The sequence below is a fragment of the Lissotriton vulgaris genome, chromosome 11 (assembly GCF_964263255.1).
Source record: "Lissotriton vulgaris chromosome 11, aLisVul1.2, whole genome shotgun sequence".
Classification (NCBI taxonomy): Eukaryota; Metazoa; Chordata; class Amphibia; order Caudata; family Salamandridae; genus Lissotriton; species Lissotriton vulgaris.
In genome coordinates, this window is record NC_141699.1 from 637,824,171 (window position 1) to 637,845,193 (window position 21,023).

The window sequence follows — 21,023 nt, forward strand, 5'->3', positions numbered from 1 at the left end:
GCGAACCTCGCCGGTCAGGGGTACGTGATCCGAGTTTTGGAGGCCGCTGCGAAGGTGGGAGGTTTTCAGGCATTGCAACACCCTGTAGTGGAGCGGACTTGGAAAGATCGCCTGAATTGAGGAACTCAAAAGTCCTACCAGTCAGGCAATCTGCTGGAGCGAGGTCGAAGAGCGGGCTAACATTCGCCTAAGTTCCCTGCCAATCTTGGACATATTCCGAGCCGGAAGGCTCAAGGTGTGGGATACTGTGTCCACTACAAATCCCAGGAAAGTCATTTGCTTGGCAGGGGACAGGATTTACTTCTTGGTATAGATTATAAACCCCAAACTCTGAAGAAGGTCTACTGTCTGCTGTAACTGGTGTGAGAGCCTGATGGGGCATTGCTCCAAAAGGAGAATGTCATCCAGGTAAATGATAAGATGAAAGCCCTTGGCCTTTAGTGTTTCCACCACTGGCTTGAGAACCTTGGTAAAGCACCATGGAGCCGACCACAGGCCGAAAGGTAGTGAGGCTAATTCAAACACTTGGTTCTTCCACATAAATTGCAGGAAACGACGTTGCGGGTAAAAATTGACACCACTCAGTACGTGTACTTTAAATCCAGCCTGATTGTCCAATTGTTCGTTTGAAGAAGGTCTCGCAATAGATGGATGCCCTCCATCTTGAAATGGGGGTATACCAACCGTTGGTTGAAATCCTTCAGATTGATTACGGGATACTTTCCCCCGTCTGTCTTGTCAACCAGGAAGACATTGCTGAGGAAACCTCTGGGGTGAACTTTTTGCAGCAGATCCGCCACCTCTTGGTAAATGAGGGAAGCATGATCGCACTGCTAAACCCAATGGCCGAGTGCAAAGGTCCTGCACTGGGGAACCGTAGAATTCTATATGGAAGCCTTGCACTGTTTGAAACACCCATGCGTCAGAGGTAATAACCTTCCAGTTGTGTACGAAAGCCGCCAACCTGCTGCCCACTGGGAGATGGGAGAGAGAGGAAAGTTTCACCTGAGTTAGGCACGCTGTGGCCTCTGCCTGCTTCTCTGCCACTGTGGCCGCTGAAGCCCCGGCGAGACTGGAAGAACTCCGGTCTGCCCGTGTCTTGCTGCTTCTTGCCGTTGCCTCTTTGAGAGCTTTGTGTGAAGAAACAGCCGGTGAGCGCCCTCTACCTCAGCCGGCCCCAACGAAAACCTTAGGGTGAAACACCCTCTTTATGGAAGATTGTGTTTTGTCAAGCGACGTGAAGGTGGTCAAAAACTTGGTTAACTCTTTTATAAACTGCTCTCTGAAGAGACCGCCCTGTGCCACCGCTCCTGCGTCCGAAGTGGCGAGGTCTCCCAACTTAGGGTCTACCTTCAATAAAAATGAGTGCCTCCTTTCGGTAGAAAGAGTGCAGTGCGCGTTACCTAAAAAGACAGTAGCACGCTGAGCCTAATTAGAGATTCTTTCCGGGGCGTGCCAGATGCCTTGGCCTCTTCTGCCAACTCTAGAACTTTGGTGAGGGGACCTGCCACGTCTAAAAGCTTATCTTGACATGATCTCCAGGATCGGTCAATCCTTTTTTAGGGTCACAAATATATTTCTGCAGGAAGGTGGCCATCCTAGGGTCCACCTCCGGGGTCAAGGCCACTTTGCCTGGTGGGGCAGGGCGGGGGCACTCTGCTTTGAGGCATGCTCTCACTTCTTTTTCTAGGGGTTTTTGTCAGTGTCCCGCCATGAACACAGAAACCTTAGTGGAGGGAGTCCACTCCAATGAGTGGGAATGGACGAGGTCCTCGGGGACTAGCATATACGAGTGTTAATCACCGTTAGTGGCGGAGTGCTCTGCGGAACGCCAAGGCCTGGACGTGCCTGCCTCACACGCGAACTCAGCTACTGAGTTCTCGTCCTGTAAGGGAGGGACCTCTGGGGCCTCTAGAGGGCTAGATTGTGACTCCCCGCCAGCTCTGGCCAAAAACGCCTTTTTTAAGCAGTCGAAGGCTCCTAGGTCGACATAGGACGTATTTATTTTCACTTTGGGGGGGCGCTGTGCTTGACAGGCAAAGGCAAATTGCATAATGCGCTGTTCGAATGGTTCCATGGCAGCAGAAACTGCTTGGTGGATGGAGGCGTCCACCGCGTCGCAGAAGTCATCATCTAGGGGAATGACTTGGAGGGACTCCTCCTCCGTATACTCCTTCATAGCCTGACAGATGGGATTAAGGTAGAGACTGTAAGGAGAGAAACAATAATAACCCCCCCACGCTCTAAGCGCCAGTAGTAGGACTACCTTGCAGGGGTTGAACTTGGGCATGACTAGCCACTAATTTTAAACTCACGAAGACTAAGCTGGGTTATAAACCCGCCAGGGGCGACTCACCCTTATTCACAATGGGCATCTCAGCGTCTGGGCCCGCCCTGAGAATCTCCCGGCAAGCGCTCCAATCACGCTGAAAAACTGCTTTCCCCCCTAAAAAAAGGTAACTTGCCGTGCCACAATACTGGTACAAGACAATTGTTGAATAGCCGGAGCTCAGTTCTTAATTGGTGACATGCCGCTGCTCACTCTGTTCGAGAACCGAAAGCTCTAGGGTAACAAGTACTGGCAAATATTTCTGGCTTGTATTTTGAATCCTGATTAGCACAAGCCCGCTGTAGTGGAATAATAAACAAGCATTGGTAAAGACAGAAGATCTTGCCTAAGCAAGACCTATTAGCTTTGCTAATGTCTTTTAGCCATGTTGTACACCAGCGTGGCTTCTGTTCAGCATGGCTAAACGTTAGCTCCGTGGAGGAGAGTGGAGTGGCATGGATGGTTGTGGAGTGGATTGCAGAGGAGTGTCGTAGAGTTGAGTGGAATGTCGTGGTGTAGAGTTGAGTAGTGTAAAGTGGAGGGACATAGAGTGGAGAACAGTGTTGTAGAGTTGGCTGGCATAGAATGGAGTAGTGTAGACTGGAGTGGTGTGTTATAAAGTGGATTAAAGTGGCATAGAGGGAGTTGAGTGGAGTGGCATAGAGTGTAGTATTGTAGAATGGAGCAACGTAGAAAGGGGTGAGCATAGAGTGCCATAGAGGGGCGAACAGTATTGTTGAGTGGTGTGGAGAGCAGAGGAGTGTTGTGCCGTTGAGAGTGGTAGAGTAGAGTGTCATGAATTGGAGGGTCATAGACCAGATGGTCGTAGCGTAGAGGAGCTGTAGAGTGTCATGTAGTTGTAGTGGAGCAGAGTGGAGTAGATTTTAAAGTGTTAGTGGAGTGGCTTAGAGTGTCGTAGAATGGAATGTTATAGAGTGGAGGGGCATAGAGAGTTGTGTAGAGTGGAGCAGAATCTCATAGAGTGAAGTGTCATAGAGCGCAGTATCATAGAGCAGAGGTCATAGGCCTTGATTGGCTCACGTTTGGATTATTCAAACGTCTTATATCTTGGCCTGCCAGAATATCTCCTGCAACGTATGCAGGCGGTGCAGAATGCGGCAGCACGTGCCATTTTTGGCCTGCATAGGCGAACTAGAGTCTCTGGCTTATTGCAATCGCTCCACTGGCTGCCTATTCGCCAGAGGATAGTTTTTAAAGCCTTAACGCTCGCCCATAAGGCCTTCTATGCAACAGGGGCGAAATATCTGCCGAAGAGGTTTTTTGCCTACTGCCCTCTCCGATCGTTGAGGTCTGAGTCTTTGTTCTTGGCCACTGTTCCCCGTGTGAGGAAGACACGCATGGGAAGTCGTTCCTTTAAGCTCCGGGCCCCTCAACTCTGGAGCTCTTTGCCCCTGACTCTTCGCAGCACTTCTAATCTGCTGGCTTTTAGGAAGGGCCTGAAAACCTGGCTCTTTGCCTCTTAGATCTCTGCCCTCCTGACCTATTTTTAGCTGTTTGTTGTGTTTAGCGTTGTCAGACTGTCAACAAAGCGCCGGGACACTCATCTGAGTAGCCGAGCGCTATAAAAGACACAAAATAACATAACATAACATAACATAACATAGATTGTAGCGGAGTGGAGTGTTGTAGCGTAGAGTGTAGTAAAGTTGCATAGAGTGGAGTGTGATAAAGTGGAGCGGTGTAGAGTGGAGAAGAGTCGTACTCTGGAATAGAGTGGCTCAGGGTTAAGTGGCATAGAGTGGCTTAGAGTAGAGTAGAGTGGAATGGTGTAGAGTGGAGTAGAGAGTCATAGAGTGGAGTAAAGTGTTGTAGAGTAGAGTAAAACGTCATAGAGAGAAGTGGAGTGTCGTAGATTGGAGTGGAGTGTAGTAAAGTGGAGTAGAATAGAGTGTCGTAGAGTGGAGTGTCATAGAGAGTAGTAGAGTGTCCTAGAGTGGTGTGGAGTAGAGTGTCATTGAGTAGAGTGGCCTAGAGTGGCATAGGTTAGAATAACAGAGGGGAGTAAAGTGACGTAGAGTAAAGCGGCGTAGCGTGACATAGAGCAGAGTGGAGTGCCATAGAGTGGTGTAGAGCCGAGTAGATAGTGTTGTCAAGTGGAGTAGAATGTTGTGATTTGGTGTAGAGTGTCCTAAAGTGGAGCAGCGTAGAGTGACATAGTTTGTCAAAGAGTTGAGGGGATAAGACTATCATAGAGTGGAGTATGCATAGTGTGGTAGTGAACTTGCAACACAGATAACACATTTTCAATTGAAATGACCATTACATTTGCACAGACATTCAGTTATATTGATAAAACTATACCGAGTACAAACGATAATATGTGGAAATTGCATCACCTAGTGTACTGATTTGTTTTGATCGTATTAAAATGTTTATTTCCACTTCAGATTTACAAAAAAAATTGGCTTCATATTTGATCTCCTAATTCCGATATATTGTGAAATATTCCCACAGTTCATTTACAGACATTTACATTTTGTTGTGTGCTAGAAAAAAACCTTTCCTTTCACACACCCAGATTGCCAGATAAATCCTCTCACTTTCAAGTCAGAGAAAGAAAACACCAGCTCCCTCAGAGCACATAAATTAGCATTTGTACACAAGCCACAAAAATGGTCTAGAGTGAATAAAGTTTTATTTTGGTTATTGGCAAATCAATACTTGCTTATGTGTCCTAATAGGAGAAAAACAGTCAAAGCAAACTTTGGGCCTAATTTAGATTTTGGAGAACGGGCTACTCCGTCACAAAGGTGACGGATATCCCGTCTGCCTAAATATAAATCCTATAGGACATTATGGGATTTATATTTCGGTAGATGGGATATCTGTCACCTTTGTGGCGGGGTTACCAGTTCTCCGAAATCTAAATCAGGCCCAAAGTTTGCTTTGACTGGTCCACCGAAATCTAAATCAAGACCTTTGACTCTCTGACTAGCCATTTCCTATTGAAGTCTCGGCCATAAATGTAGAGTCACTGTCGCCAGCTGTGTGTGTTTCATGATATTAAAAGATCACAAATACCTTTACCTTTTTTAATAAGGAGAGAGTAATTACTGTACAGATGTGTTGTAGAAACTCCCATGTGGGCTGAGATATTATATTGTTAAACATATAATGAATATACCTGTGAACTTGTGTTAGTTATTTCTCATTTCCACTATGTCCTTCTCTCTTACCCCTTCAATAGACATAATGTCCTGTAAGGGAGATCACACCTGTTGTGCATTATTTTACCAAAAGAGAAACAGTAAATGTAAAGGTGATGTTACAGAGATCAAATTAATGACAGGATTCAAATTCTTGTTGTCCTTTTCTTTCAGGCAGCCGAGATGGTGAGCCAACACTGTGAAGAGTATGAACTTCACTTAAGAAAGGTTAGAGACTACCTGGAAAAGCGACTAAAGGTGAAGTTCACATTCTTGCTCTCCATATTTATATGCATGCTCATACTAGGGTCAGACAGGCCTTTTATTCCATCTGGATTTCCTTGGTTCGCTGGAGCTCTTGGTTTCTGGTTTTGAAAGTACAGGGTCACTACTTGTGCTTCTACCACTTTCCCCTGCTCCCCGAGATTTACTTCAGAAAGCACAAGAAGGTTTCAAGAAAGGGATAAAGAGAGGGAAGAAGGGGGAAGGAAGAGAGAAAGCGATCAGAAAGGGAGAAGAGAGATGAGATAAGGAGAGAGAGAGAGAGAAATAATGGACGGATGGAAATAGAGAGATTGTTCGATGGGACGAAGGGACGAAGGGAGCCGGGCTTTTAAAAGCATTTTTGTCCTTTTTAGTGCCCCAATCCAGCCCTAGTTCATATTCCTCAGCTGTGAACACATGTTCCTCCTCCTCCAACTATTGCCAGTAAGCTTAGTGTCCAAACTTGGCAGACCAACAATGGTCAAACTCCCACCTATAATTGCATGCTTATATTCTTCACCTATGAACTCAGCCCCTTTCCTTCTAATTTTTTAGTCTGTGCTTTATTTCCTACCTGTGATTACATGCTCACAAACCTGCTTTTAACACAATTGTACAATAATCATCTATAAATGCTATTCACCTGTGAACACTTGTTTATATCACTTTTATATACTATCTCTTTTTCAAGAGTCATACTTCCCCATTAAGGAGCACATGAAGGCGTGTACCTTAACTGTAAAAATAAATATACTGTTCCATGTGCAGCTCCTTATGTGCCATTATTCTCCTGGTTGTCCTACCCAGACTCCTTTAGATTTTTGTTCACCTAAGTAGATCGATGTCCCTCGCTTTCTGTCCCCATTTTCTCTTTCATGTATTTTCTTTTATCTTCTCTACAGTTATATACTTTTATAGCACCTCTCGTGTGATTAATGGCAGAGGAGAGGGATTAAGATCTACTGGTCTGGTAGAAGCAGAACCCTGTGGTAAAGAGAATATATCAACCCTTATGTTTACTGGTCATCCAGGGCACTGCTGTGTGGATGACACAGTAAATAGTTTGGGAAACCCAATACACCCTTGCAGGCTTGGGCAATAAAGAATCAAAGGTAAGAGGTGCCAACAAGGGATTTCGTTTATGAAGAATTTGTATTTGTTAAGACTTGTTTGAGGGGTAAGTCATATATGAACAAACTCCAAAGTGTCTTTAGACAACAACACTAAATTAGAATTGAGAGCACAGAACACACGGGAAATCCTATTTATATAGAAATATATGTAATTTTATAGAGCAAAGATTTATATGAAACAAATCAGCAATACATCATGAAGGGATGTAAAATCAAATTAATCAAACAGTTCATGACAAACATCAACTCCAAACACAATCAAAAAGCGACAGATCTCCTCTAGAGAATACACTTCACTAAATAACAGTAAATTTCTTTGGAGTTGACAAAGGTCGATGTTTCAGTCTTTGAGGTGTCAGTCCGTTAGACCATCATCAGGACAGTTGCTTTTTGCAACAAAAAAAAAAGACTCCTATATAAACATAATACAATGTATTACAAGGCTTGTAAACATAATTGTACTGTCAATAAATTACATTGATTAAAAAGGAAACCTGTGTGTAAAAGAAAATCACGTGAGATTAACAAAATTGACATCATTTAGTGCCAAATATTACATTTGTCCACTTCCCAGGTGAAAACATGCTGCTAGTGTGTCACCACCATCACCTTAGAAACTAAGGGAAACCAAAGAGAAGGCTTACTTCTGTACTTAGTCAAACCAGCATAAGGACTATGCATGGAATATGGAAGCTTGCCTGAACATGAAAATGTGGTCAGGACCGTGATAAAGTCACTGTCAGAAACAGAGGAAGGAAAACAAGCAGAGAGATATCAATAAATCTACTGTTTGACCCTGGTCCAAATAATGATGAGAGGATCATTGGCTGGTTATACACGTACCTGGTGCACGGTACAGAAAAAATTGCAGTTTAGAAAACCAGCAGCAATAGCAAACCGCTCTTCAATGCGTTATTTTTCTGATATCTGCAAAAAGCAACATATCGAGCTATGTAAACATCGTCTAATTCACCAACTGAAAAACAATTATATGTGAATATATAAGGTCACAGAACCAGAGAAGTCGGGCTAACAAAGTGCCCCTGGTTGTAAGAGTCTAGTGAAGTACATGGCTTAGTCATCAGTTTTTCAAAAATGATGCCAGCGCAACTTTATAGCTATAAATGCTGGCTGTAATGTCTGCATCAATACGTAATTCGTAATTAACTTGGGCAGCAAAATGTATTAACTTCATATTGTTTAAACCCAAAGTGGTGATCAAACATAATGCACACGCCCGTTGCTAAACCAAGGAAATTCTCGGCGTGGTAAAAAGACATCGAGTAATCTCATTGTGAAAGAGGCTTCAGTTTGGTGTTTAAACCAAACAAAAACAATTGGTAAAGCCGACTTAAGCCCACACCAACAGTTCTCTGTTTGACAACGCTCTCGATCTGCTCTGCATAGATACTAATGCGTGATACATTGGATGACACTGGCATTAGAAATATATATATGGGCCAGGACAAGTGATAAGGATACGGTAACATGTTATAAAAACACAACCGATAGCTGTAATGGCATAGTGGTAACCTATGAAGCCGCTAGTTCTAACAGATACGGCGGGTTGCATGTCAAAAAGTAGACACATGGAAGTCTTGAAAGGTGGTGCAGTATTACAAAGTTAAAATAAAACCACCAATATACATGGTAGCATACTAGCCCTTAGAGGAACCGCTGGGGGATAACAGCTTGGCAAAGCAAATCCTAACGTACGTTGATATTCCAAATATCGATACTCACTTATAGAAAGCAGCGTCGTGTTTGGAAACGGCATCAGTCGCGGGAAAATCGAGGCATGCAGTGTATGCATGGCCAATACACCTATTTAAAGTTAGTGACCCGAATGTATTACGGTGGGTCAACCAATTAATGTAGTCAAAAGAAGAGCCCTGTTTGACGTGCAAACGGCCGTCATCTTAGACTATCTCAAGACACCGCTAGTTCTAACAGATACGGCGGGTTACATGTAAAAAAATAGACACATGGAAGTCTAACAAGCATTTATAATGCAACGGTTTTGCCTTTGCAAAAGTTAGAGCTATTGGCATTGTAAATGACAACTTTTTTTATTTATGTGTTGGTTTTGAAAACAGATAAATAAATGGCATTGTCATTTTCAATGCCAATAGCTTAATCTCTCGCAAATGCCACACACACACACCCATAGAGAGCCCCCCCCCACACGCACACAGAGCCCCCCACACACACCCACACAGAGCCCCCACACACACAACCACACAGAGCCCCCCCACACACCAACACAGAGCCCCCCCCACACAGAGCCCCCCCACACACATCCACACAGAGGACCCCCACACACCCACACAGAGGCCCCCCCACACACCCACACAGAGCCCCCCACACTGCGAGCCCCCCCACACACCCACACAGAGCCCCCCACACACTGCGAGCCCCACAAAGCACATATTACTGTAACTATTTGAGGAGATAATAGGTGCAGTAACAGCAAATTTCACAGCGCCTTATGCTGGGACAATCTTACCAACAACTGAAAGACCTGAGGGGCATTTTTTTTTGCTTTCTTAACGGCCCATCATTACAATTATTGAGCACTTTACTAATCTGGGTCATCAAAACTAGTAGCAGAGCTCAATTTATCCCGGTTATTGCAGTCGATGGGGCAGCTGGATACCACCACTTGTCTTTTTAATGGCTGCCGCTTTTTTTTTTTTTTTATCTCAGACCAGGACTGAAGCATCAAGACAGTCATGAAAGCTTGAGATAAAGAGACAAAAATGTAAAAGTGGAGGAAAGCAAAGCTATGAGCGGGGCCCCTAGAATTAAGTGACGATTAGGACCAAGTTATGTGGCAGGCTTAACTAAATTATGTGGGAATGAAAAGGCGAAGTACGTGGCATAATTTGTGGCAGCATTACTTCAATAGGTTGAATTTTTTTGCAAGTTTGCACTATCTGGGAACGTTCACTCCTCATTAGTATGGGTTCAACACCATAATAGAGACATCAGTGACTGAAAGATGGCCAGGTAACTTTTCGCATGCGCTGTAGCAGCAACACGTGAGACAGAGCATAGTAATTTGCGATCCGTATGCGCTAGAAGCACTTTGTGTAATTTACCCCGCAGATGATGGATTACTGGGCAAGTGAGAAAAATCACAATTATGCGGAAAACACCCTGGCGGAAAAATCACCCAGACCATCTGGGTATGAGGTGTAATCATGTTTATGCAGCATTGATATTTGGAAATTCTGACATTCTGCAGCGCTTGCTACTGCCTCATGGGGAAAACGGAAGAGCCCTTGCACTTTTTTTAACCAATCAAGCACTGAAGGTGTGCAGTATTGCCCAAGGAACTAGTCTGGGGCACTGAAAGCAAACGCAGTGCTGGACGGGGAAAACAGACTGCACTGATGGCGCAGACAGACCTGAGCAGGCTAAACTGGGACCAGGCAGCCTGCATCTCATCTGCCACTGATGCGTCTGTAGAGCTAAATTAATGGCTCGGGAAAGGGGGTTGGGAAAGCCAGAGGTGGAATTAGTTAGATGAGATGCATCGGCTCGGGGAAAGGGGGTTGGGGAAGCCAGAGGTGGAATTAGTTAGATGAGATGCATCGCCAGAGACAAACCCAGGACTGAAAATATTTGCGCTTTTATGCTAAACAAAAAATCCACCACATGCTGCGAATGCCACATGTGCAGGCGGGAGGGGGGTGGGGGGGTGGGGGGGGGGGACAGTGAAAGGAACCCACGTTTTACAAAGTAAGCAAAAATAAGACATTCTCCAGCTGGCAAACATTTCCATCACAAAGGCACCACAGTCAATCAGGGCACATTGTCTGCTCTTTGCGGAGGCATGGGGACCTCTGTGATCCGCTTTTTTTCGTCTACTGATGTTGTGTTTCCGCTGATAGCGCTTAGATACCCCTGGGTGATATAGTGCTTTACAAGCTCATAATAACATAACATAACAAATACAATGCTTCGCTCTGCTGAAACAGCTTTTGTTTTTTAGACCACACGGTGCCCGCTGCACACCCACCAAGGGTGCCAACCCGCCACTGGCAATGACTGACGTTTTATCCTTCTACGTCGAGCGGATGCAGGGATGAAACAAGCCGCCTAGATCAGGAAGTTTTACACGCAGGGCATGATTCGCTCTCCAAGGCATGCTTTGCTCTCCATGAAGCACAGAGTCCAGGCTCGGCAGAGTTGTTCTGTTATTTTATTCTCGCATGTGTTTTCTCGCTCTGAACTTTTCTACTCCTGCAGCATTTCCCTTCACCGCCTCTCGCTCCCCCTCCCGCCCCCTTTAGTTTAGTGCGGACCACACATCTTCTCCTTGTCCCAGACGCACATGCAAAGAGGGAGTCCGCACCTGACCCCCCGTGTAATGCCGGCCCAGATTCGGGGGCGTTCCTGAGAACAGGCTTTCGGCTGACGTAGCCAAAAGCCAAAAATTCTCGGGAACGCCCCCAAATCTGGTCCCGGATTGACGGACAGAGCCGTCTTCCAATGGCTAGCCTCCATTTATGGAGCTAGCCAATGGGAGACTGGGGACGTTCTATGCCCCACATACTGTAATCAATAGGTTTTCGCCTAGCGAAACGATGCTTTCGATCGTTTTCGCCAGGCAAAACCTAAAAAGTGGTGCAGTATCACAATGTTCAAATAAAACCACCTATACACATTGTAGCATACTAGCACTGGAGGAACCGCTGGGAGATTACAGCTCAGCAAAGCAAATCCTAACGTAAGCTGATAATCAAAATATCGGTACCCACTTTTAGAAAGCAGCCTCGTGTTTGGAAACGGCATCAGTTATGGGAAAATCAAGGCATGCAGTACACGCATGGCCAATACACCTATTCAAAGTTAGTGACCCGGATGTATTACAGTGGGTCGACCAATTAATGTAGTCAAAGGAAGAGCCCCGCTTGACGTGCAAGCAGCGGCCATCTTAGACTGTCTTATGATGAAAATCGTCCCTACAGATAAGAACTCTTCGAAAAATGAACTGGCAGGATGTTGATGTTACCAGCTAGGAAGTGCACAAAATCAAATCGTGTGATTACACTATGCATGTTTACCATCTTAAAAGACACAAAACATATTGAAAAATGAATGTTGATGTTACTAGCTAGGGAGTGAACAAAATCAAATTGTGTGGTTACAATATGCATGTTTACCATCTTAAAAGACACAAAACATATTGTGGTAATGCAAAAACACGCATATTTGACATTGTTGTTTAAAGATCACAAACAACGCGAAATATCTGTGTTGTGAATTACACCTCATGATTTTTTAGCTCCTTTGAGCGTTGGCATGTCAGAATTAGTTTGGGGAGCAAGCCATCATTTCTTTTAGTAATGATCACTAGGATAAACCCTGAGTAATAGTGCCCTACAAGAGTAAACAATCTACAACTGTTCTGTAGGCCTGGCCCATCACATATCTTTTCTGTTTTGTGGGTGCCATGGGCCATTTTCCTATTCGTCATTATCCAGTGGGGAAGACCAAAAGTTCACTAGGCGATCGTCGAGGCTGTGAGCAATTAATAACACCCCTTTCTCTGATGTGTCACCCTTTGTCTTTATTTCAAACACTGCAGGTTCCCTAGTTCCTCTGAAACCTATTGGGGTCAGTCATGTCAGAACAATAAGTGCGGGTGTGACTGTCATACCAAAAAGGCCTTCTGCATACTCGTTGTCATTGGATGAGCATGAAAAGCTGATGCTATAGCAGAGAGTCTGAGACAAAAGCCCCTAAACTGGATAAGAAGCTAGAGAGAATGCACAGTTTATTTGCAATAGTATCTAAGGCAACAGGCAACATTACTCAGCTCAAACAAACGTTATGTTATGTAGAATAGTATATAACTGTTGAAAGGTGAAAGTATTATGTAGTACGGCAGGGGTGCCTTACCTTGTAATACTAGCTGAATACACAAAGATGGAATCCAGGTACTCTCTCAGTACATCTTCTCTCAGTCCTGGTAGAGTGGTAAAGAGCAGACAGGCTATTTAGAGAAACATGTGTTAAGCATTTCATCTCACCAACATGGATGATAAGTAATTGACAGGACTGAAGAAATCTGACACCAATTTATAAAAAATAGTTCTGATATTTATATATTTTTAGACACCAAAATGAAATCAATACATACAGTATAACCCGAGTTATCAATTTAAAAGCATTAAATAAATCTGATAGAGACCTCTAGCCGCAGATTCCTTACCTTTGAATTTCCCAGGTGTCAGACTGAATCTGGAAGATTTTCCTTCGAGCAATACCACTGCGCGCTGTAAGGTGGCGTTGGTTGGCTCTGCGTAACGTTGTTCCGCGCCAGCCAGCTCAGATCCTTGAAGAAAGCTACCCTCTGTCTCTTTTTGACAGGCTTTTTTTGACGTTTTGTCGACCCCTTTTTTGATGTGTAGGTTTTCCTCATGTCCAAGAAGACTTCTGGGTTCAATCACCCACCCATGTCTGTGACGGATCCACACCTGGTTTGTCTCTAGTGCCTGGAGATGACGACAACTGGAAGTCATGCTCTGGCTGTTGGGCCATGGCTTCGAAAGCTTTGAGGGGGCAGTATCTAAAGCTGCTTGCTGCTTGTCGCCCAGCACCACGTAATTCTCCTTGGAGGTCTTGTTCACGGTCCCGGTCGAGAGGATCTTCTTGGCACTGCTCTGGGAGCCCTAAGTCTTCCACCCCCAACTCGAAGTAGTTGAACGGTCCGATAGGAAGCACAAAAAGCATAAGAAGTCGAAGTGTACTTCAACTTCTCCCTGTCCGTCGGCCGACTCAATGGAAGAGCCTTGGTCTTCTAGGCCTCGTTCCTCTGAACCTATGTCTGAGTTGGCTCAGTGATTTCCCACCGACCCCCACTCAGCTCAAAGAACTATATGATCCCATGTGCCTTATATTTGAGCAGCCTGGCCCTACTGGCACGCCTTCGGGTCCTGAAGGCTCAGAGGGGGCTCCATTGAGTTTCTCACCTGCGGCTCCTGCACCGATAACCCCCAAAAGATCCAGCGATGATACCAGACCTACGCGGGTTGTGCTATTGTGACCTGCGCCGGCCTGACACCCGATGCCGCCAGGGTCCCCCAGCCCCATTCGCATCGCTGACGACCCAAGCGGGATCGACACCGATACTAGCACTGACAGAACCCTTAGGTCCTAGATCAGTTCCTCAGCCTTATTCTGAAAGGCTAGGAATGGAGGAAGATAGGGAGGGTTTGCTGGACCCTCTACAAGACCAGTCTTATCAAGACATGGACTGGTATGAGAAATTGGGTGAGGCCAAGGCACTAGATCCCTTTCCAGATTCTGGCCTGCTTTCTCCCCCTACTGCGGCTACGGAGGAGGGAGCATCATACACTATGGTGCTGCGAAGGGCAGCAGAGGTCCTGGACCTTCAGCTCCCTTCTGTGGCAGTCAAGATGAATATCTTGAAAGAGATCCTGCAGCCAGGAGTCTCCTCCTCGGAGCCCTTGCTGCTCTTTAACGAGGCCTTAACTGATGTCCTACTGGGACCCTGGTCCAAGCCCAGCTCAGGGGCTTCTGTGTACAGGGCAATCACCCACCACCATCGCCCTGCACTGGGTGACCCACATTTCCTCACCAACCACCCTAGCCCTGAGAGCTTGGTAGTCCAAGCCTCTACCTCCCACAGTGTGTTTCCTTCTGCTCTCCCAGACAGGGAATCCAGGAGGCTGGACAGTTGTGGTAAAAAACCTTTTTCTTCCACCAGCTTTGAATTGAGATCAGTAAACACTGCAGGCCTATTGGGCCATTACTCCCACTCCCTGTGGGAAACTATTGCGCAAGTGCTGCCACATGTCCCGGAGGAGGCCCATGCCAACCTCTCGCAAACAGTATCAGGTGGGAAAGATGCATCAAAGTTAACCACTCATTGTGGTCTCGACACCACCGACTCATTGAGCAGAGAGATTTTGACAGTGGTTGTTAGGCGCCACACCTGGTTGAGAACTTCTGGCTTTTCAAGGGATGTCCAGGCCCCTCTAATGGACATACCCTTTGATGGCACCCATCTCTTCTGAGAAAAGGTAGACATGGTACTTTAAGGACTCACAAGCTACTGCCAAGTCCTTGGGTTTGGCTGTGGCCACACGTCCCTTATCTGCCTTTGTCGTCCCTTTCTTGGCTACAGAAGGGGTTTCAGCACTCCAGCCATACCCTAGCCATAAGACTGTGCAAGTTCAGCAACCTCTGCGTGCCTGTGGGTCGGTGTAAGGATCCAAGCGTAGTTTCCGCAGGAGTGCCAGGAACCGTAGACAAGCCCAACCCGTCCCCTCTGCACCTATTGGGTCTATCAAGCACTAGAACACAATGGTGGTATGGAGGGAAAGGAGGGAACAAAACAAGGAAAGGAAGGGAAAAAACAGGACTCCTCGGACTGGTATCCCTCAGGGTGGAAACAGGCACTAAAAGGAATGGGTTAGGTTAATACAGAACAACAGCAAATAAACAACAATCATTAGATACCTAGACTATCTATCATTACCTAGAAGACATCAAGTTGGCTCTTGAGTATACAGGTCGACTTGTTTCTCTGTCGCAATACTGAACCATGCCACAATTTGAAAACCTGAGGTCTGTCTATTAAAGTAAAGGAAGCTGTTTCTCTCCGTTTCTTAAGGTAATATGTAAGGATTGTAAATTTCTGTTCTCTTAACATGCAGTGCAAATAGGTGATCTGAATATCATGATTGTAGCAATTGCGGATTGTCTAATATCTTATCTGAAAATGTAATAATGCCCATGTAAGAAACCACAATATAGTTTGCAGAATAGTATTAGTAAATGAGGCGCAAATAGCGCTTTACCCCTTCTTCATGCCCTGGCACTGTAACGAATGCCAGCCTCCAAAATAGACACCAGTGAGTCCAAAAACAAAATAGGAAAAAAAAAAACCTGGCGGACCACAACTCCCACAATCCCCCTGGAGAAACTCCAAAGCCCATGCTCCGCAAGTCCGGCCGATCGACGGAACATAAGTGTCCGGCCAACGGGCGGAACTGCAAAACCCATGCAAAGGATCCCCTCAGGACGGGAGAGAAGACAGCCGGAGGAAGGAAATATACAGAGAATCGGGTCCGTCCAATATAGCTGTGAAGACGGAGGTCCGTCGAGTAGCTCGGGAGGACAGAGGCGATTAGGATGCGCAAGACGTGTATCCAAGGATTAGCCAGAGGACACCCTAAACTCGAATAATCAGCAAAAGGAACAAATAATGAGCAGAGTGCTGAGGACGCCAAAACACGAACAGCTAGGAAACAACGGAAATGGCTCAGCGGAAGTGACGTGCCGCAAAGGGAACACGAAAACACTAGAACGCGAAGCCCAGAGTTGCGGGGAAGTCAGGCTTTAGGCTCTTGCCGGACCCCCTCGCGCATGCGCGTTTCTGGGCAGCCATCTTTGTCTGACAGCGCAAACTGACCGGAGAACTGGCAGGCGTGACAGTCGGGCGACCAGAGGTCGGGTCAAACCCCCACCCCCTGCAGCATCAGCCTCCCCACCTTCCTAGTTCAGCCCTTCCAGATCATAGGTGGCCATCTGGTGGCAGGTTCAGCCATCACCTCCACCACTGGCAGAACATCACTTCGGACAGGTGGGTTCTCCAGATAGTCTTAAGGGACTACTCGCTCCCCTTCGAGAACACCCATCCCTCCATGCCTCTAACTTATGGCCTGCTGACGGACGATCCCCTGGCTTTGCTTCAAGAGGAAGTCATGACTCTCTTGGCCAAGGGAGCCATAGAGAGGGTTCCGGGGCCAGAAGTAGGCTGTGGCTATTTTTCCCTCTACTTTCTGATGCCGAAAAAGGACAAGGGTTTTCACCCTATCCTAGATCTGCGACCCCTCAACTACTTCCTCAAAGGAAAATATCAAAATGTTCACCGTGGCTCAGGTCTTGCTTGCCCTGCGCCCAGGAGACTGGATGGTAGCGAGGGACTTGCAGGACGCCAATTTTCACATTCCCTTCCTGCCTGCTCATCAGCGCTATCTGAGGTTTCTAGTAGGTCACAAGCATTTTTAGTGCTCTGTGTTCCCCTTTGGTCTTACCAGCGTCCCGCGGGTGTTCACTAAGGAGATGGTAGTGGTCGCAGCTCATCTGCGCCAATATGGGGTCCCAGTATTCCCCTATTGCGTCTACTGGCTGTGAAAGGTAGACTCCCTCCAGTCTCCCACCTCCAGACTATGGCGAACCTCCTGCATTCACTGGGGTTCACTATCAACGTGCTGAAAACACACCTGCCTCCTTCTCAGATGCTCCCTTTCATCGGAGCAGTTCTAGACACAATGCAGTTTCGTGCCTATACTCCAGATCAGCGAGTTCAGCTTATTTAGTCTATGATACAGATTTTTCAGCCTCTATCCTGGATTTTAGTGACAATGATTCAAAGGCTGCTGGGTCTCATTGCCTCCTGCATTCTGCTAGTGACACATGTCATTTGGCATATGCAGGCTCTGGAGCGCAACTTGAAGATCTAGTGGGCGCAGCACAGAACCTGCAGTGGTGGCTGACTAACCGTGATTGGGTCAGAGGCCCTCTCCTTCCCCAACCATACCACACACAGTAGTGATAGATGCATGTGTCACATCTGGGAGAGGTGGAGATCAGAGGACACTGGTCTCCAGCAGAATCCGGACTCCAAATCAACTTACCGATTCGCTTGGCATTGAAAGCCTTTCTTCCTTCAATCAAGGCAAAGCTGGTTTGAGTGTTCATGGACAACACCCTCGCCATGTGGTACTGCAACAAACAGGGCGGGTGGGGTCGTGGATCCTTTGTCAAGAGGCCCTGTGTCTCTGGACATGGCTGGACCAGCAGGGCATATCTCTGGTGGTTCAACACCTGTCAGGTTCTCTGAATGCCATGGCGCACAAACTCAGCTGTCGATGCCTAGGGGATAACGAATGGAGTCTCCATCTGGTGGTGGCGCAAGGTCTCTTCCAAAAGTGGAGAGACCCTCTGTTAGATCTGCCTGCCTCAGCAGAGAACACGCAAAGCCAGCAGTTATGCACAGTGGAGTTTTCAAGGCAGCTCTCGCTCTGAGACGCTTTTCGTCTTGAGTGGAGCTCAGGCCTCCTATACGCCTTTCTGCCCATACCACTCCTGCCCAGAGTCCTCAAGAAAATCAGAAGTGACTGGGCCCAAGTCATTCTTGTGACTCCGGACTGGGCACGGAGAGTCTGGTATCCTGAGCTTCTCCATTTGAGCATCAATCCTCCAATCAGGCTGCCACTTTGGGGAGATCTTCTGCCGCAGCAGCAGGGGAGGGTCCTCCATGCGAACCTGTTAACTCTACGTCTTCTTGCGTGGAGATCAAGCAGCGGCAGTTGATAGCATTCAACCTTCCTCCAGAAGTTTGCAATGTGATTGTGGCGGCCCTCCACCAAGACAGTGTACGCCTGCCAGTGGAATTTGTTTTTAAAATATTGTACAGAAAGGGCTACTGATCCTCTTTCTGCTTTCATTTCTCAAGTTTTGCTCTTTATATTGACCCTAGCCCAGCAGGGCTCTGCACTAGATCTCTCAAGGGGTACCTTTCAGCCCTGTCTGCCTTCCTGAAGCTAAAAAAAAATAAAAAATGTAGAAAACAAGGACCCCCCTGAACAGTAATTTGTCCAACTCCTAGGACAGGGAAAGAAAATTGTGTGTATAATCTCCTAGGCAATTGTAAGTGGAAACCAGTAAATGAAGGAAAAGCAAGAAGGAATCAAAAATATAAAAACACATAAAAACATTATCATTTTAATGAGTACATCTTAAAAAAAATGTTCTTATGCTAAAAAGCATAATCCACATTGATACAAAGAAGTACAAAGTTTTTCTTAAATCGTAATGAATAGGTCAAACACAAGTGAGAATTACAATTGTATCTAACTGGACAGTGGCAATAAAAATCGACGCGCGTTTCGGCATTGTCAACGCCTTCTTCAGGAGCCACACAATTATATGTTATAAGTCCTACTACCCGTTTTATTCACTTCCAGATAAATAGTGATAGTGATAGATGTAATCCCAAGGATATTGTTTTAAAAGATGGTAAGTCCAAAAGCCCAATCTACAAACGATATTCGTGACCGGCAATTCTGTTTTTTAATGCAGTTTATATAAACGGACCTTATCTCATCCAGATTGGTGTTCAAACCGCAAACAATTAAGACTTCCAAATGGGTTTAAAACAAATGTTTTCTTCCTGTTATATATGACCAGGCAGTGTTACCGGTCTTTAAAGTTAACAGGATCTGGGTAGCCTAACTTGCTCAGCGCCTCTATACGCAAACTCAGGATATATGAGTGTTCCTAGTGTAAGTCGCTGTAATGCAAGAATACGGGGTAGAAAATGGCCGCCGGCGTCTTCCGTCAGTTGGAGGAGGCATCCTTATTGCCTTCCTGAAGCTGCCAGACCAACCCTCATTATTTAAATTTCCTATTGTAAATAGAGTGCTCAAAGGCCTTGTACAGATGTACCCACCTTCCCCTTTCAATATGCTTCAGTGGGACCTTAATTGGTTCTTACCTTCCTGGTGTGTGCTCCATTGGAACCTCTTCACAACTGCCCCCTCCAGCTGCTTACCATCAAAACAGCCTTTTTAGTGGCAATCACTTCTGCCAGGAGGGTGAGGGAATTGCAGGCTTTGTCATCCAAGCCTTCTTACCTGATAATATTCCCTGATAAATTGGTGCTTTGCAATAGGGCCTCGGTCCTCCCGAATGTGGTAACACCAATCCATGTGAGGCAATCTGTCACTCCGCTAAAGAAGAGCGACTCCGTCTGAACCCAAAAAGAGTGTTTTCGTTCTACCTTGACCGCATTAAATAGTTCCTGATGGACAACCAACTCTTAGTGGGGTTCATTGGAACGAAGAAAGGTACTACAGTGCAGAAGAGGACTATCTCGCTATGGGTCATCCTCTGCATCAAAATTTGCTGCGCCCTGCCCAAAAAAGCAGCCTCCTGAAGGCCTAAGACCTCATTATACCAGAGCTAAGGCTGCTACCATGGCATTGCAATGTGGAGTTCGAGTCCTCTACATTTGTCAGGCAGCAACATGGGCATCCCTGCACACGTTTACCACTACTACCTGGACAGTCAAGTCCGCTGGGACGGACTTCCTGGTCTAAACTTGTCCACAGTCCCTCCTACGGGGATGGTATTGCTTGGGTATCTATTCAAAGGTAAGGAATCTGGGGCTAGATGTCTCTTTCAGATGAACAAGTTACTTACCTTTGGTAGTGCCTTTCCTGGTAGAGACATGATCTAGCTGCAGATTCCTTACCGACCCGCCTATCCTGCGGACAAGTTTCTAGGGTCGGGATGATACTTCTCAGAACGTTAGTTGTTCAGAAAGACACCAATATCCATGCACTTCATGGCTCTGCACTTCTGGTGTTGAAAATTGTGGAAAGTAACTGACGGCAGTGCATCGCGGTGGTGCCTATATAGGTAAGGCAGATGTCATAACGGCACAGATGCCGCCGACGTTGTCCCGTGGAGCCGACTGATGCCACCTATTGGCGAACGGGGTATTGCTTGAAGAAAAGTCTTCCGGATCCAGTCTGATGGCTGGGAAATTCAAAGGTAAGGAATCTGCGGCTAGATCATGTCTCTATCAGACAAGGTAAGTAACTTGAGTAACAGTACTTTTCAATGTGAAAAAATTAATGTTGCGGTCAATAGGAAAACACATATATGCAATCAGTTCACAACAGCTAGCACATTTTCACCTGGCTCGGGAGAGCGGGTGCAGAGGTACTTTAAATGTCTAACGGAGCTGTCAATCAGGCTCACTGTACTGGAAAGGTTAGCTTAGCAAAAAAGATAGTTGCAGGCAAATTGAGCCTCACTGAGGGTCGAAGTCGCAGCTCCCTGGAGATGGCTGGTTCGGCCAAGCAGACAGTCCTTAAGTGGTCGTCTAAGTGCGGTTTGTTCCCTTCGACTAAAGGGGACTAGTACCTCTAGTCCTAGGGAGTTCCTGTGAAGTCTTTAGGTTGCAAAGAGGTTCACCTTTAGTTTGGATCTGGTCTCTAGTCCTGGGCGAGTCGTAGTCCAGCTGGTGCAGTGTGGCTGTCACAGGTGCAGTACTTTGGGCCTTCACTTTTGTGCAGT

At 46.2% G+C, this 21,023-nt stretch overlaps 1 protein-coding gene across 1 annotated transcript in view; it reads left to right on the forward strand.

Moving 5' to 3' along the window:
* SCLY (selenocysteine lyase) overlaps window positions 1-21,023 on the forward strand; it is a 188,217-nt gene that overhangs the window by 122,345 nt on the left and 44,849 nt on the right. The window contains 1 exon segment of the mRNA XM_086943733.1: window positions 5,671-5,754. Within this exon segment, the coding sequence (XP_086799859.1) occupies window positions 5,671-5,754 (84 nt within the window).